A 16097-nucleotide genomic window follows, 5' to 3' on the forward strand; every position below is an offset into this window, starting at 1 on the left:
TATTCCCCAAACTCCTAGCATTAGTGTACAGGCAAGAAAGTTTGCCATGGGAGGCCCTAGGCTTACTTGTACTTATGCAGAAGCTCTGTTCCTGGGCTAGGGTGGGAGTGGGTTCGTTTGTGCATCCTAACTTGCTGATTTTTGCCGTTGATGCTTGGTGAGCTTGCTCTGATGGTTGTCCGCCCATCCCCATGTGAGCTTAGTTTAAAGCCCGGTCAAATGCAGGCTTGAATGCAGCTTCATTGCTGCACTTCTAGGTTTATCAGGATAATAGGGACCATGTATTCTTGGCAGCAGGTGGAAAGTGGTATAGATATACCGTAAGTTGACTAGGGTACTTCCATTTCAGTGTTAAAGTTCTCCATGTGCCTCAAGTTCTGTTTCTGTACTTGCCCGGAAATATCCCAGCAGCCCATACCTCCTCAACTGACCATGAAACATAAAACAGGGCATTCTTTCTGCCTTGAGGGGCCTGATCTAGTGGAGTTCCTAATGCTTAACACTGTGGTGCTTATGTTGCTTTTCAAATCTAGGCCTTAGGGCCCCTCTACACATGCAGGTAAAGGCATGATGGGATCTAATGCGTGAGCCGTGCAGTTGTACCTGGGAAGAGGCGTGATTTGGGATTGCGAATTGGATCCCATCCCACTATGGCCAGTGCAGAGGGAGCTCAGGATAGGGCTCCCCCTGCATCAGCGAGAAGCAGGCTCCCGTGGCTGGGAGCCCCCTCAGCTGATGGGCGCAATCTCCAAGCTGCAGGGGTGCTCCTGATTAGCTGATGGCACTCCCAGCTACAGGGGCCCCTGGCCACATGTTCAATTAATGGAGTGATAAGAAGCAGCTACAGTTATTCCACATATTTTGTGGAATAACTTTGCAGCTTTTTCCTTTTTTTAATCGCTCCATTAACTGATTGAACATGTGGCTGGAACTGATTAATCACACTTCAAGTGTAACATGTAGATGGGGTGTAGGTTGTAGCCGTGCTGGTCTAAGGACATAGGCAGACAAGGTTCTTTGAGTGAATTTGATATCTTTTATTAGACCAACCCAGATAGTTGGAGAATAGTTATTAAGCAAGCTTTCGGGTTCAAAAACCCTTCGTCAGGCTAAGGAAGTTTCAGCAGTTGGTGTGTGCTCTTCCTGGATGGAATGAAAAGTAAAGAAGCCAGGGGCTGGGCTGGGGAGTCAGTTGCCAGGCAGATTATAATGTATCAAAAATCCAATGTCTATGTTTAGTCCATGATCTCTAGTATCCAGGAGGTTGATGAAATGGAGCTCATAGGCTCGTCTCTGGGAAGTGTTGTGTAAGTTTCCCTGAGGATCAGGACTGAGAGATTGGAGAGAGAGTGGCCCTCCTGTGAGAAATGTGCCCCCACCGGTAATTGGGTATTTCTGTCTTTGATAGATTTCTGGTGTGCGTTCATTCTGGTGCGCAGTTGTTGTTTGGTCTCTCCTACGTATTTTCCATCAGGGTATTTGGTGCATTGGATGAGGTATATTACGTTTCTGGAAGTGCAGCTGTAAGATCCAGGGATGCTGATGTCTCTGTTGTGGGGTGTAGTAATTGTGGGGGTGGTGGAGATGTGTTGGCAGGTTTTGCATTTCTTGTCCTGGCGCGGTCTGGAGCCTTTTGGTGTGTTCTGGGCTTGAGGAAGTTTGCTTCTGGTGATGAGGTTGGCGAGGTTCGGTGCTTGTTTGAAGGCTAGGATGGGTGGCTCTGGGAAGGTCTTTTTAAGAATAGGGTCTCTCTAGTATGGGTTGCAATTTTTTGAGGATTTTCTGTACAGGTTCAAGGGAAGGGTGATATGTCATAACCAGCAGTGTGCAATTTGTGGGGGGTTTAGAATGGGGGCCTTTAATTTAAGGGTTTGTCAGCTTTTGTATTGTACTTCAGGAATGAATCATTCTACCTTAGTGTGTTCTGAAATGAAAAGAACTTACTGAATCAAGACATGGCAAACAGTATCCATGGCCAGCCTTGTATGCTTTTTTATCTTTGTGTGTGTGTGTGTGTGTAAAGTTCATGTGGAGCATGTCTCCTGATTAGAGTGGGTCCAAGCACATCCCACCCACCCATGCTTTCACACACTCTCCAAACTTGGAAGCACACCTGTGAAGTGGTTCCAGGGTCGTCCCTAATAGTGCATTGGAGAGCAAGATCTTGGGACTGGCCACAGATTGATGTCTCAGAACATCTTCACCAGTGCACTTCTGGGTTTGAAGTATATGTGCAGCAGTAAGCGGGCAGGGTGTGGTTTGGGGTCTCCTAGCTCGGATGCATGGTCATTATATAGTAGACATGCCCTTTGTTTGCGTTAACCTGACAGCCTTGAAGGTCAAAGCCCTATGTACAGAATGCATACAGCATAATTAAGAACGGGGTATGCTTTCCCCCATGGTGCCACCATTGGCTTTTGACCACCAACATATCATGGTTGTCATGATGCTAGGGGAAATTTAATTCTAAGATATCTTGACTCGGGATAACTTAAACCTCCATTAATCCAATAAATAAACGCATATTTTTCCCGAATTACCTTATTTTTAATGATAAGCCATGGTATTTGTCATGTTTTGCATTTGTGCCCCGATTGTTCAGTTGTTATATCCTAGTGGATGGACTTCATTGGAATACAGTGCAGATGCAAAAGGCTCCCCTGTAGACTCAGCTGAAAAATAGGGGCCTTTAAGGCAAACTGTTTATGTACTTTGCATGTAGCAGCTTCTGGATGCTTTGATTGACCAAAGTATTTGATTTGGGTTGACAATGAAAACCAATCACTTATTGCTTTTCTGTAAATGCAGCAAAAAAACAAATAATCCTCCTATTGCATTTAGAATGCAAATATAACTAGATCTGTGTATATAGACTTCAAGTGGCTGAGTGAAACCAGAAAATTGTATACTGGACTTGACTTGCAATTGATTACATATTTTTTTATTTTGCATTTAATACCATAAAGCATAATTTGAGGAATCTGATGTCACACATTTTGTCAGTAACAGGAACAGAGAATTACAATTCTATGTGTTGATCCTGTCTTGAAAGTAAGAGCTTGCTTCTACTATATCCAAGTCAGACTGACATGAGTTTTGTGCTTGAATGGATAATAGTATTTCACAGCCAATTTGATACCATAAATCATGCGTAATCTGTTACAGTGTAAGAGATCCCTGATGGTTCTTTGCTTTGTTGCTGTACTGTATCTTCTCTATCTAGACTTTATATTAGGACTTTCTTGCATTTATGCAACAAAATGTAGCTTAATAATTCATGGCCTTGGTGGGAGTTGCAAGACATATATTTAATAGTATACTGGCTATCACTAAAATAATTTAAATATTAGATGAGAGCTGGGAATTTGACTAAAATGATAACATCTTGAATCTGCTGAATGAGTTTTAAATTGTCTTTTACTCATCATTGTGATAGTCCAGTTCTGGCTTTTTCAAGGATATTTCTGTGTTTTGAAATACAGCATTCTATACTGGTCAATTTTCTACAAATGGGATATTTTGATTCTCAGTGAGTCAGTACATTTCAACACCTGTACATTTCGCTCATGCTGTAGAGCACGATACCATTTTATATTATTCTTAAAACAGAATATTCTTTAAAGGTGAATTGAAAAAAGCCTTATAGAATTGAAATTTAATAAATGTTTACAAATATGAGTGTAAAGTAGCAACAGTGTTAATAGGCAGGGTCAGGTATAAAAAAACCCAGCTGAATGTTTTATTTTGTGTGTCTACATACAGACATACATTTATATGCATATGTATGCACAACTTGCACACACCCCGGGATGTGTACACCCAAGTTTGAGAAACAATAATCAATGTGTGACACAGTATACCAGGCAAGATGGACCTATGGGGTCTGACCCAGTAAATGGCATTCTTATGTTTTTAATGGAGTATGTCTTTTAATAAAAGTAGCAGTAGAAGCTATGTTAAAACAAGACTGAACAACGCAGCAATTGTCCTGTGCTCCAAGATCAACTAGTTGAACTAAGAGGCTGTGTTTAGATTCCACTTTCCATCTCTAGATTTTATAATACTGCCCCCCCCCGCGCGCCAAATGACTGCTGCCTGGTCCTGCCACTTGTTCTTCTATGCCTGTTCCTGCCCCTAGCTGCCTGTTCCCTACCCCTTGTGCTTCTGTGGCTGTCTCTGCCCCCCACCCTGTGCATGCGACACCTTATCTTCTGATGCAGCTCTACTCCTCTGGGGCAGTCAGCAGCAGCATGGCCCCGGCCTGTCCAGAGACAAGCAGTGGTAGTTCCAGGCAGGGCCTGGTTGGAGCTGGAGGGACTGGAGCCAGAACAGAAAGTATTGGGGCAGGGGGACAAGGGGTGGAGAGGCAGGCACAGGCAGAGGGGGAAGCCTGCAGGTTCCCCCCTCACCCCATGGTTTCCCCCTACACTCCCTCCAGCCACATGCCACCAAATGAGGCATTCCAGCTGAGGGCAGGCAGTGGCTTAGCTCTGGTTTTGGCCCCAAGCTCAAGCTAAAACTGGAGCTGCTGTTGCCACCTGCCCCAGGCAGGTACTCGAATCCAAGATGAGGTGTTTTATCCCTCTGTGCTGGTTGGGGGGAATAAAACCTCATCTCGGATTCAAGTAAATATGATGTATATATATTAATGGAGGAAGAGAAACTGACCATATATTTAAGAGTGAAAGAAGCATGCATTTTTCTTTTCAGCCTGGTTTAGCTCCAGATGGAGCTTTGTTATGTTTAATTTTAATTTAACCTAAAATAGTAACTTTGAGGCCAGATGGATGTTTTATTTTAAAAGTGTGATAAATAATAGGGGCTATTATTTGAACTACTTTCCAATTTTCACTGCAGTATCCAAAGGTATACAGAATGCTACTAAATTCATTTATGTTTTCCCACACCATGGGCTTACATTGCCTTCAGCTGGATGCAGTTGTCAAACATTCCCAAATATCTGTGATCTAGTTACTTGCTACTGATTTCATCTTATAGAGGAATTCATCCTGATGTTTTTATTTTAATGTTTTAATTAAACATTAAAATGAATGCTTAATTAGTTGTCTCTAGTGTGATCTCCTTTGCCACGATTCTTACAAAAATCTTGGCAGTGGTTACGACTGTTGTTGTGCTGAGACTACTGTTTCCTGATCAGTATTGCCACTTTGCTTCCTTGTCCCCAAACTCAGTTTGGGTTTTTTTATATTTAAATCCTGTCTGAAATAACTTAAAATCTATATTGTTGGTCTATTTTGCACAGTGCTGAGCACACTGGAGTTTTGATCTGTGACTGTGGTTCCTAAGTGCCAACATTTTTAATAATAATTTCAGTATGATAATATTTGAATTTGGGGGACAGAATTTGGATGTACTAGAATGGCATTAAATGTCTGGATGAAATATAATTTAAAATATTACCTTGTAATTGTTTGGGCGCATCTACATGTACATTAACGTGGTTTTTTAAAATGATGCTTAATGTGCATTAGCCTGTTTTAATGCATATTAACGAAAAAGCATGCTTTTTAATGATGCTTCAGTGTGCATTAAAATAGGTTAATGGGCATTAAAGCATACATGTAGACACCCCCAAAAGCTGATATTGTTGATATGTACATATCAGGTATTTTTCTGTATTTTGTAGTGTCGATTTTGTGAGAAGGCTTTTATGAACTATTCTTTTCTACAAAGTCATATGCAGCGGCGCCATCCAGAGGAATCTCACACCGGTATGTACTTTCATGCTGTCAAAAAAGTTAAAATAGTATGGAAATATAGAACATGTATTTAGGCTTGTAACTCAAGATTTTCTGTGATGTAGAAGAAGCTCATTTGACTTACAGATCCCAGGGCAAATTTTTATATCTGACCATTAGATTTATTTCTTTGCATGTAAGCTTATCAAATATGATATATAAATTACTGAACAATAATAAACATAGATTTGTATGCCATCTTTACAGTTACTTTTCAAACCAAATTCTTATAGAACACTTTTTGCCAGTGGGAGAATTCAGAACAATGGTTTTCTTTGGGTAGATAAAATTTGCCATATTACAAAAATATGGGTAGCATAAATAGCTGGCATTATGGGGAAAAAAAACCCTTTACTGATCTGCATTGAGTTATCACCTAGGACCAGTCCAGTTCCATTGAAGTCAATGAGAGTTGGATCATGTTCATAAAGAATTACGCCTGACTATATGATACAACTATAAGAAATAATTCTATTACTGAGCAGCCATTTCATCTAGCTTCCCCTGAGATGATGTTACATTATTTTCATCTTATTTTAAAATAATGTCTTATAAACAACATTCCCGACCAGGAGGTGAAGTTATCTCAGGATACGTTAACTTTAGGTAGTTGAAGGTGCTTGGCTTTTGTCCTTGTAACTCTAAACATTCTTAGAACACAACACAGAACATAGGTGCTGATGCATTGGTAATCCTGGATGGCCTGCTTTGTACTAAGATACCGCTGTGACAAGCAAGAGAAGGCTGAAAGGGGATCTTGTGGCTGTCTACAAATTCATTGGTGGGGGACAGCAAGGGATAGTAGATGCTCTGTTTATCAGGGTACCCCTTGGAGTAACTAGAAATAACAGCCACAAACTGACAGAGTAGAGTCAGGTTAGACATTAAGAAGAACTTCTTTATGGTAAGGGTTGCCAGAATCTGGAATGGGCTTCCAAGGGAGGTGGTATTCTCCCCTACCTTGGGGGTCTTTAAGAGGAGACTGGACAAGCACCTGACTGGGTCATCTGACCCCAGCGCTCTTTCCTGCCCAGGGCAGGGGGTCAGATTCGATGACCTGCTGAGGTCTTTTCCAACCCCAATATTTATGAACTTTATAAAAATTATATAGGTAGGTAGAGTGGCACATTAAGATTAAAGGCTACACTTTTGAGCGTACATTGTAAACTAATTTTTTGACAGTAATCCTTCAAATGAAACTTGGAAATGGAAGTTCCACCAAACTCTCTCTAAAGAAGCTAAACATTTACTGATAAAAGAAGCTGCTTATATTAAATGTTGTCTAATGCATCTTACCAAAATAAATCTTACAGAAACCCCACTTCATTCCTTTTTTGAACCTGTGCTGTAAGTGAAATTGGATTTTATAACACTTAAAAAGTATTTTAAATTCTAAAAGATACTAGAATCTTTTACACGTTGCATTTTTGGTAAGATTGTGGTATTCAATCTGTGGAATGCATCCTGGTAGTCGGGAAAATGTTTTATTTCAAGAACTAAGTGTTTGGGGTGGGATGGGGTGGTATTAGGGAAAGAGCTGGTCTAGGAGAGTTCTGGTCCACAGAATTTAAAGGTGGAGGAAGCAGTGGAGAAAGGCCTTTGCAGGAAGAGTCACATTTCCCAAAAATATAACTAACATTTTGCAAATGTATGTTTCTTTCAAGCAGAGCAAAAGAAGAAAGCACAGACAGATAAATTACAGGATGAGATCAATAAGTTGAAGGAGCAGTTACAGCTCACCAAGTCTGAGCTAGAGGCCGAGCAACATGCTAATATGGTCAGATTTTCTAAGGTAGTATACACTAAGTATTATCAACCTCTTACAAGAATCTGTATTCTGGACTGTGATCACAGACCTCGTAACTATTGTGTAAAATTTAATTTTAGCATAATTTTAACAGGAAGGATATTAGAATGTCCTGCCCTTCCCATTTTATAACCTGGTATTTAAGGCACTATCTTGGAAAGTGGGAAATATAGGTTTGAGCTTCTCTGAGCCAAACTCAATGTTCCCAGCATGCTTAATGAGCCCTGTCCCTGCTGGGACTTAGAAGCTTCCCTAACTCCAATATCAATCACAGTAAATGGTAGGTGGGGGAAAGTGCATAGGGGATCAAACCGGATTGCTCTGAGCATGCTGCTCAGAAGTCTGGGTACCTAGGGAATTTTGTAGTCCAAAATAGATATCATCTTAATTTGAGTATCTGCTGAGTTTTGTGACTGTGAAGTAGGCCCAGTCTGGATTGCTCTTTGGGCCTTGGACACCTGTATTCCACCTAGGTCCCATTTAGGTGCCTATGTGGCTAAAATGGGTCTTAATGTATAGATACTGTGCTGATTTGGTATGTAGCTACAGCATTATAAATGCATGTAGTGGTCAAAAATATTCCTAGTCATGAAAAACTTACTGTCTACCACATGAGATAATGGTTTAGGGAGGAATGACAAGAGGCAAGGCAAGGGCTATTACTTCAGCCTTTTGTTAGAGTTGAACCCTATGTGATCATAAGGGATCCTGGTTTTCTCTGATTTAAAAAAAAAAAAAAAAAGTCCCCAATTTTCAGATTTAAAAAAAAAAGTAACCCCAAATCCATATATGTGTATATGTATATATATATGTGTGTGTGTGTGTGTGTGTGTGTGTTTCATTTTAATCATGGAAAAATGTGGATTATTTTGGGTCACATTTCTTAGTCTGAAAATTGGGGATTTTTTTTTTAATTGGAGAAAACCGGGATCCCTGGTAACCAGTCTACAAAAGGACCTGAGTAACCTTAAAGCAGTACATAGTCTCAGCCATTGGTGAGGTTCAATGAGAGATGAAAGAAAAGTTTAGAGTGAAATAATTTAAAAGCAATAATAGGGTAATAGTACTGTGATGGCAATTATAGGCAGGGGCTTTACTTTGATTGTTGTTATTATTACAGTAATATGACAATAACAATGTGATTCTTGTTTGTTGTTGTAATAACAACATTATGATCCTCCTGGTAAGAGAGTAAGTAAAACAAAAATAACGATTCTGTAGTTATATTAAGCTACTGCACATCTTGATCATTTTGAATCATAGAATTTTTATTACTATTTAAATACAGTCAACAGTCTTGGAGGTGGATTGTAGGAAAAATTATAGAGGAGAGAGTAGCGGTCTCGGAGACTATTTTGGCAATTAAATTCTACACATAAGAAGCATCCTGGAAGTAGTTTTCTGATTACAAAACAGACACTTCGTTCCTGTTCTCTGTTTCATTCAGCTGTCCCCAACTCTGGTATTTAGTTAAAGAATGGGATGGGGAGGGTGGGAACAGTCTTCTTTTTGTCAGGACGGTATCGTTTGAAACACCTGTCCAGAACATCCCACAGAAAAGAGACAAAAGTATTCATTTAACTGAACCGATTAAAACCAACTAAACACTCAGGAAAGGTGTCTAAAATGGACTGTCTGGCTTTTGGCCAAACATGCTGCCCCCAGTGTTTCCAGATTGCTAACATAACCTTTTTTCTTATAGCAAGTTTCTCTCCACATGCTTGTAAATATCTAGTCATTCAGGCAACTAACTATTTTCTTTCAAGGGACCAGCGGAACTTTTCAAACAACACGTTGATTTACTCTGCTGCTGACTGTTAATTTTGAAAGAATCACTCAACATTTATTTTAATCAGAATAAACATAACTCTAGCTGTCTAACCCTCTTCTTCTTTACTGCTAAGGAAAACCCACTTTTACACAAAGTATGCAGTATTTCTCTTTCCGCTTAGCCCCTATCCTGCTTGAAGTCTCCATGTTCCTTTCCTTTCATAACAAACCCACCTGTTTTTCACACTCTCCAATCCATCAGCTACCCAAAAGAGATGGTGATATTTTATCAGAGTCCACTTAGCAGTAGTTATTCTTTTTGTGTGCATTCATTACCATATCTACCTAGACAGTATGCTGTCTTCTTCACCCTTTTATGAATTGAAATACATTTTTAAATTGCTTTGTAATTTTCCCCATCTTCAGCTTTTTGATAATTTTCTCCTACATTCATGGTCATAAACTTCCCTTAATTTTACTGGTAATCTTACACTAAAAGCCATTGTTTTTTCTGTTAAGAGGCAGCAAAGGAAGGACTTAACCCATGCTTAAGCCCATGCTTACCTGACAGTTATGTTTCTGGCCAGACTGCATGTTTCAGCTGATGTTGAAAAAAGGCCTATTGCTAATAGAAGACCTAGGTAGAGTATTACTTGTGGCTCTGAAAGGATTTCAGGAAGCTGTTTGTAAGGGAGTAAGCACTTGTGGAAAGATGCTGCTATAATTGTTTTTAGCATTGATTCACATTGCCTGAGCTTCCTGTCCCTGCCTGTTCCTTCATACCGGGGAGTTAATGGCCCTTCTTTATGTAGCAGCATAACAGGACCAGTGGAACAGATGCTTGGAAGTTTATTCAGCTGAGGTGGATTTTTCTATGCTTGCTTATGTTCCCCATTCATCCATAGCAGCTGTGAGTCCCTTTGGTGTTCTGGGTTTGTGTTGTGGGGTTTTTTTTGTGGTGTTGTTGTTTTTTCTTAATTCCTTATGCAGGCTCCTTAAGGCTGTGATTATTTTCCCCCTGCTCATGGATCTTTGTTATGGAAGAAATCTTCTAATATCAAGGGCTCCCTTGGTTCTTCACTGTTCTGTAGCTATGTTTGATCCCATTAAAAGAAACCACATGAAGAGCTGCTTTTTGTTATCAGAAGGGGAAAGAAAACCATCTTTTGGCAGTGAGGAAAAATTAAGATTAGCCAAATATATGGAACATGATGTTGTAAATAAGACTTCTTAACTATACCCTTAAAATCAGACAAAATGTAGTCTTTAACTGTCTCTTAACCTCCAATTTTTAGAAGTAAGAGTCACAATAATCTGTTTCAGAGCAGCTATGATATTTAGTCCTTTTTCACTGAGAAATCTCCTTGGGGAAACTACTTATTGCTACCCATCTTTTAATATGAATCTCCTGTGCACATCTTCCTGTCTTTTAATTTAAGTGTGCATCTGTGGTGGTAAGGATTCCTGAGCCTGGAGACTCACATGGTTGCTTTTAGAGTGGTGGGAATTGCTTTACTCAGTTCTGAAACCTCATGCTGTCTAAAACATTCTTATGAACTGTTTCCTACTATCATATGTTTATCTCACAATCTCAAATTATTTCCTTAACCCCAAATCACCACATGTCTTTCTTTAACATTTGTTTTCCCTTGTAACTTCTAGAATGTAGTTTTGTGTGTTTAGTACAAACTCGGCATTGTGTAGAAAAATCCATTATTTTAGAGCATAACTTAAACTCATTTTAATACCCAGTTATACTGATTAGTTGGTTTGGGTGTGTTTCCATACTTACTAAAAAAAACATGCTTTAAAAAATAATGTACTTGAAGCTGCAGTACAGTATGTAGTAAGTCATATCAGAATATTTGAGAAATAAGTAGATTTCTCTGCAGAATTTAGTTCAAGTTTACTGCAGAATACACGGGACTTTGCTTTTAATAATGCTCCCGATATGCACTGGATTACATGCTGTCATTTGCTTAGATAAATCTTTCACGAACCATAAGAAACCCCACAAATATTAACTGTTCAATCCTCCGTGCATTGCTTTGAAGCAACGGCAAGTATGTTGAGTAATCCAATAAAATCATGTTTGTGTGTAAAACACAGGGGAATTGAGTCAAGTAAGGAAAAACCTGATTTGTGAATAACTTCATGTCACTGCAAGAAAATCCATTTAGCTGTATCAACAAGGCACCCAGAAACCTTTCTCTTGACAGAAGCAGTAGGAGTTAAGCCTGTGCAAATAGGGAAGTATTCAATTCAGATTCGAATTTGGGCAATTCAGAGGACAGTGATTCGATTGGGAGATTTGGATCACTGCCCTGAATCAATTCGGCCAAATTGGCTTCAGAAGATTCGGTGCTGATTTGGAGAGAGTCAATGATTCGGATCAGCCAGGGAGAGGCAGGCACAGCCAGGCGGCTGCAGGTTCTCCCACAGCTCTGGCTGTGCCTGCCTTTCCCTGGGCAGGGGAGCTGCAGGAGAAGCCCCCATGGCTGCTCTGCCTGACCCCATCTTCTGCCTGGCCCCAGCCTAGTCCCGGCACTTTTTTTTTTTCTTAAGCCCCACACTCACCAGCTGCAGCAGTGTCAATTGGGGCCCCTGAGTGCTTGTGGCAGAGCCCCCTGCGCAGTGGAGGGCAGCGGGTATCGTGCCTCTAACTGGCACCCATGCAACAGCTGCCCCATGGTGCAGGTGCAGCACAGCCCGGCAGGGCACTGTGCACTGCCTGGAAGCCAGGGCCTCTGGGGTTGAGCTTTCCAGGCTCCGGCTGACACGTGGAGCCACCCCAGCTCCCAGACGGTGCACAGCTCCCTGTCGAGCCATGCTGCACACGTGCCATGGGGCAGCTGCTGTACAGGTGCCAGGCCGGGGTGGGGGGCAATCCCCACTGCCCCACACTGTTCAGGGGGCCTCTGCCATGAGCCCTCAGAGGCCCGGATGGCTGCTGCCGGAGCCAGTAAATGAAGGGCTTTTTTAAAAGTGTTGGAAGGCTGGGCTGGGTGGGGGATGGGGCTGGGCAGGACAGTCATGGGGGCTTCTCCCGTGGCTCCTCTGGCTGTGCCTGCTTCTGCCCCAGTGCGGGGAGTTGCGGTGGCTATGCCCTGCTGCTGCTTGCCCAGCCGGCGGTGGGTGAGGGGTGTGATGCAGGCGAAGCTCACTCCAGGTGGCAGCAGGACATAGCACTCGCTCCCAGCACTGTTGCGCTTGCATCAGCGCTGGGAGTGGGAGCTCTGCCCTGTTGCCACTTGCCAGCTGGCGTGGAAAGCAGGTGTGGCAGCACTGGGAGCAGGGGCTCTGTCCTGCTGCCACTTGCTCCCTTCCTCCTGGAGCGAGCTGCACCCTCATCTCGCACCCCCTGCCTTGGCTGGGCAAGTGGCAGCAGGGCAGAGCCCCTGCTCCCAGTGCTGCCGCACCCACATCCCACAGCCTCCCATGCTCCCCTCCCTGAGTAACGCACCCCCCCTGCCCCAGCTGGGCAGCTTGCCTGAGCTCCAACAGGCTTACAGCTGGAGGCAGCTGTGTCAGCTGCCTGTTTAGTCTATGGCCAAATCTCCAAAGTGGACGAATATTTTCTGAAGCTTTTCCAAATCGATTTGGATGTTTCAAATTGATTCAGAGCTCTTAATTGGTCTCTCAGTTTGATTGGGATTTGGAGATTTGGTCCCCAAATTGGGCCGAATCCTCTCCGAATCGAATCAGCTACTGAAGCTTCGCACAGCCCTAGTAGGAATAGTCTGTTGTGAGAGGTTCAGCTTTATTTCTTATAGGTGACAGTATCCTTGCTGTGTTGATGTATGTACCCCGTCTATGTCGTCTCTGCTGTCAGTTTGGCGGATGACAACCAATATAGTAGGAAGGTTTTGGCTCTGATGCCAACTCCTTCTGCAAGCTGGCAGTCAGTTCCCCACTGTCTCTAATGGTGTCATTGCACCTGGCTCCTCCTTTGTTCGCTGATAACAATTAAGTTATTCCGGCCATTTGAAGGCACCATACTTTACATACAGCAGGACAAGCTGTAGGAAAAGGCTAAAACTATCAGTGGCGTGAGGCAAGAAATCTTCCTGGGCAACACCACTGTTCCCTACAGGGGAAGGTTATGTCCTGCTTGCTGTATATTGGTCCCTCTCCCACTCTTTGGGTAATCCTGACAAGGCACACCAAGTGGCAAAAGAAGTGACTCTGCATTGGAGGCTTGTGCGGCAAGGGGGGCCCTACTAATAGTAAGGGAATAACCCGAGGCCCCCTAGCATCATTCAGATCTCATGAAGGAGGAAGTAGAGGATCTTATTTCTGAGGAGAAGCTCCAGGATGACATCTGCCAGAAGGCAGGGAATGTCCAATCCTTTTGGGGTTTTTCCCCATTTCATCTATATCTAACAAATCCTTGGGGGGTGGTGCAAAAATATCAGCAGCTGCTGTACTGGCAGGACCCTTGCAGTAGCCATTGATGCTGGTCTGTGCGCCACAGCCAAGCAAGCAGCACCCAGTTACACATCTGTTTAGAAGCCATGTGTTAAGCACATTTGTTCACTGGCACATACTGGTAGTTGAGCCTACCAGCTTATTTCAATATACATTAAGCACTGAACAACAAGTAGATGTTGTTCCCCATTTCCCTGATGCTGTATTCAAAACAATGATGCTAACAAGAGTGAACCTCCAAGACCCTTTTTCTTGTCCATTTATATGAGGGGCAACTATACTTACTAAGCTAAGGTGCCCTGCTTAGCTCAGTCTTTTAAAATTGCTGTTTTTTTCCAAAAATTTGAGTGACCTGTTGCAGTCCATGTTGGATTGATTCCCTACTTTTTCATTAGGATAATGGATTGCAGTTTGCTTCATTATCACGTTAATAAACTGGACTGTGCAGTGTGACCACTTAAGAGTTGTATATATGATGAAGCTTGGTTAGACTTTGTTGCCTTACATTGTTCTTTTTTTCTAATTCTTACATGTTTCAGTATGTTTGAAATCAGTGGGCTGTTCTCATGCTGACAATTTTTAGGTTGAACTTCCCATAACTTTACTCTGATATATTCAAGACAGTAGTAGTAACATGTACAAAACAAGTAATTAGAGGTTGAACATTAACAGGTGAATATGGTGCAAGCAAAATTTCTTTTTTTGAATGAGCATGTGGAGTTTTTTTAGTGTGATTTTTAGAAAACAACTGATTCGAGTGGGAAGGTTTTTTTGTTTAAAAATTGATGTTGTGGTATTGCCCAATAAACATTAGTATTTGGAGAATATAAGTATAATTGTTTCCTCTTTTGAGATTCACATTTATATTTCATGTGAGACAATTCTTCAAGTAAGATTTTAAAATAATTTCAGGAATGTGAACAACAAAAATCAAAAGAAGAAGAAATACTGCAAGCATTTTATAAATGGAAAGAGGAAGAAAAAGAAAAATTGGCTAATGAAATAGAAAAAGTGAAAGAGATGTTTATGCAAGAATTCAAAGAACTAGCTTCAAGAAATGCAAGCTTAGAACATGTAAGTAATTTAAATATGGATTTTTTGTAAATACGATCTGCGATTCAGTGATCTCAGTTCATCTGAAACCTACCATATGCCTTAGTTTGCTCTGAAACTTTAAAATTTATTAGATGACTGTGGCAGGGCACTGTTTGTGCCTGCCACTTTAAGGGCCAGAAGGCAGCAGCTGGCAGGTGCCTGATGAGGGCAGCCATTTTGGATCAGGGGCTGCCCATATAAACAGGGCAGTTCTGCTGCTGGAGGGCCAGGCAACAACATCGCCTGGCTGGAAAGCTGCTGATATCATTTGGAGGTAAGGGAGGAGCTGTAGGGGATGGTCAGGAGGCTTCTGGTCCTGGGTACGACCTAAAACTGCACCCTGCTGGGAGTGGGCGGCCTGGTGGGGCTCTGTGGCACGGGAGCCCCCAGGAAATACCAGGCCAGTTACCACCCCGGTGAAAGGCGGGTCGGGGCGTCTTAGCCCTAGCCCCCACAACTGGGTGGGTTACCCCTTGTTTGGAGGGCGGACCCTTGGAGAGTGAGAAAAGGGCCATAGACTCAGGTCTATCTGAACTCCCCCTGACTGGCCCATGCTGGGGCCAGGACCGGAAGGGTCGAAGGGCCGGGGGCCCACGGCGAGGAATGCCCAAGAGCTGAGGGCCTGGGGTTCTTACTGGCCTGGAGGTGGGTCAGGGCTAGTGAGCCAAAGGTCCCAAGGGGAATCGCACCTGAAGGGGGATCAGTTCAGGGAGCTATGGTACCTGGTATGACGGCAGAAGAGTCTGCCTGAAGGGAGGAATCCAGGTGGGGTTCAGTAGTAGTGTTCTGGGGCCCAGTGTGGGGGCCGGTGACGATGAGAACATCTAGATGCCATCTGCGAGGCTTGGGCTGTGGTTTAGGGGAGGAATGGAGCTGCAGATAGCGCCCCCTGGCATTGGGGCAGGAAATGGGCAGCCTCCCCCTTATTAATATCTACTAATTAATTATAACAGCAAAGCATGGCGGGCGAGAACGTGGGCGGTTGGCCCAAGAACAGGTGGGCGGGCCACGGCAAGATCGGCCCTGAGCAGGCCCCCTGTTACAGTTACATAAGTATGGTTATAATCTTTATCAGGGGTCTAAACTCTAAGCAGGTGGGGGCTGCATGCCTGTGAGCTGCGCCAGTGCAAGCCACTGGCCCTCAAAGGCATACCCCTTCCCCTGCTACGCTGTGCATACAGACACCCTGGCTTCACCTTCAGCTCCCTAGCCTCAGGATTCTCTGGTACACTGTGGTA

At 42.8% G+C, this 16097-nt stretch overlaps 1 protein-coding gene across 8 annotated transcripts in view; it reads left to right on the top strand.

Annotated features, from left to right (window-relative positions):
- The window catches only part of DZIP1 (DAZ interacting zinc finger protein 1), an 85079-nt gene that overhangs the window by 14545 nt on the left and 54437 nt on the right, over nucleotides 1-16097 (top strand). For 6 of the 8 annotated variants that reach the window (XM_059721120.1, XM_019486954.2, XM_059721118.1 and 3 more), the window contains 3 exons: nucleotides 5648-5732; nucleotides 7424-7551; nucleotides 14677-14838. In XM_059721120.1, the coding sequence (XP_059577103.1) occupies nucleotides 5648-5732; nucleotides 7424-7551; nucleotides 14677-14838 (375 nt within the window). The remainder of the gene's footprint in view (nucleotides 1-5647; nucleotides 5733-7423; nucleotides 7552-14676; nucleotides 14839-16097) is intronic. The other 2 variants (XM_014597007.3, XM_059721121.1) reach the window with 2 other exon arrangements.

Source organism: Alligator mississippiensis, chromosome 1 (genome assembly GCF_030867095.1).
Source record: "Alligator mississippiensis isolate rAllMis1 chromosome 1, rAllMis1, whole genome shotgun sequence".
NCBI lineage: Eukaryota > Metazoa > Chordata > Crocodylia > Alligatoridae > Alligator > Alligator mississippiensis.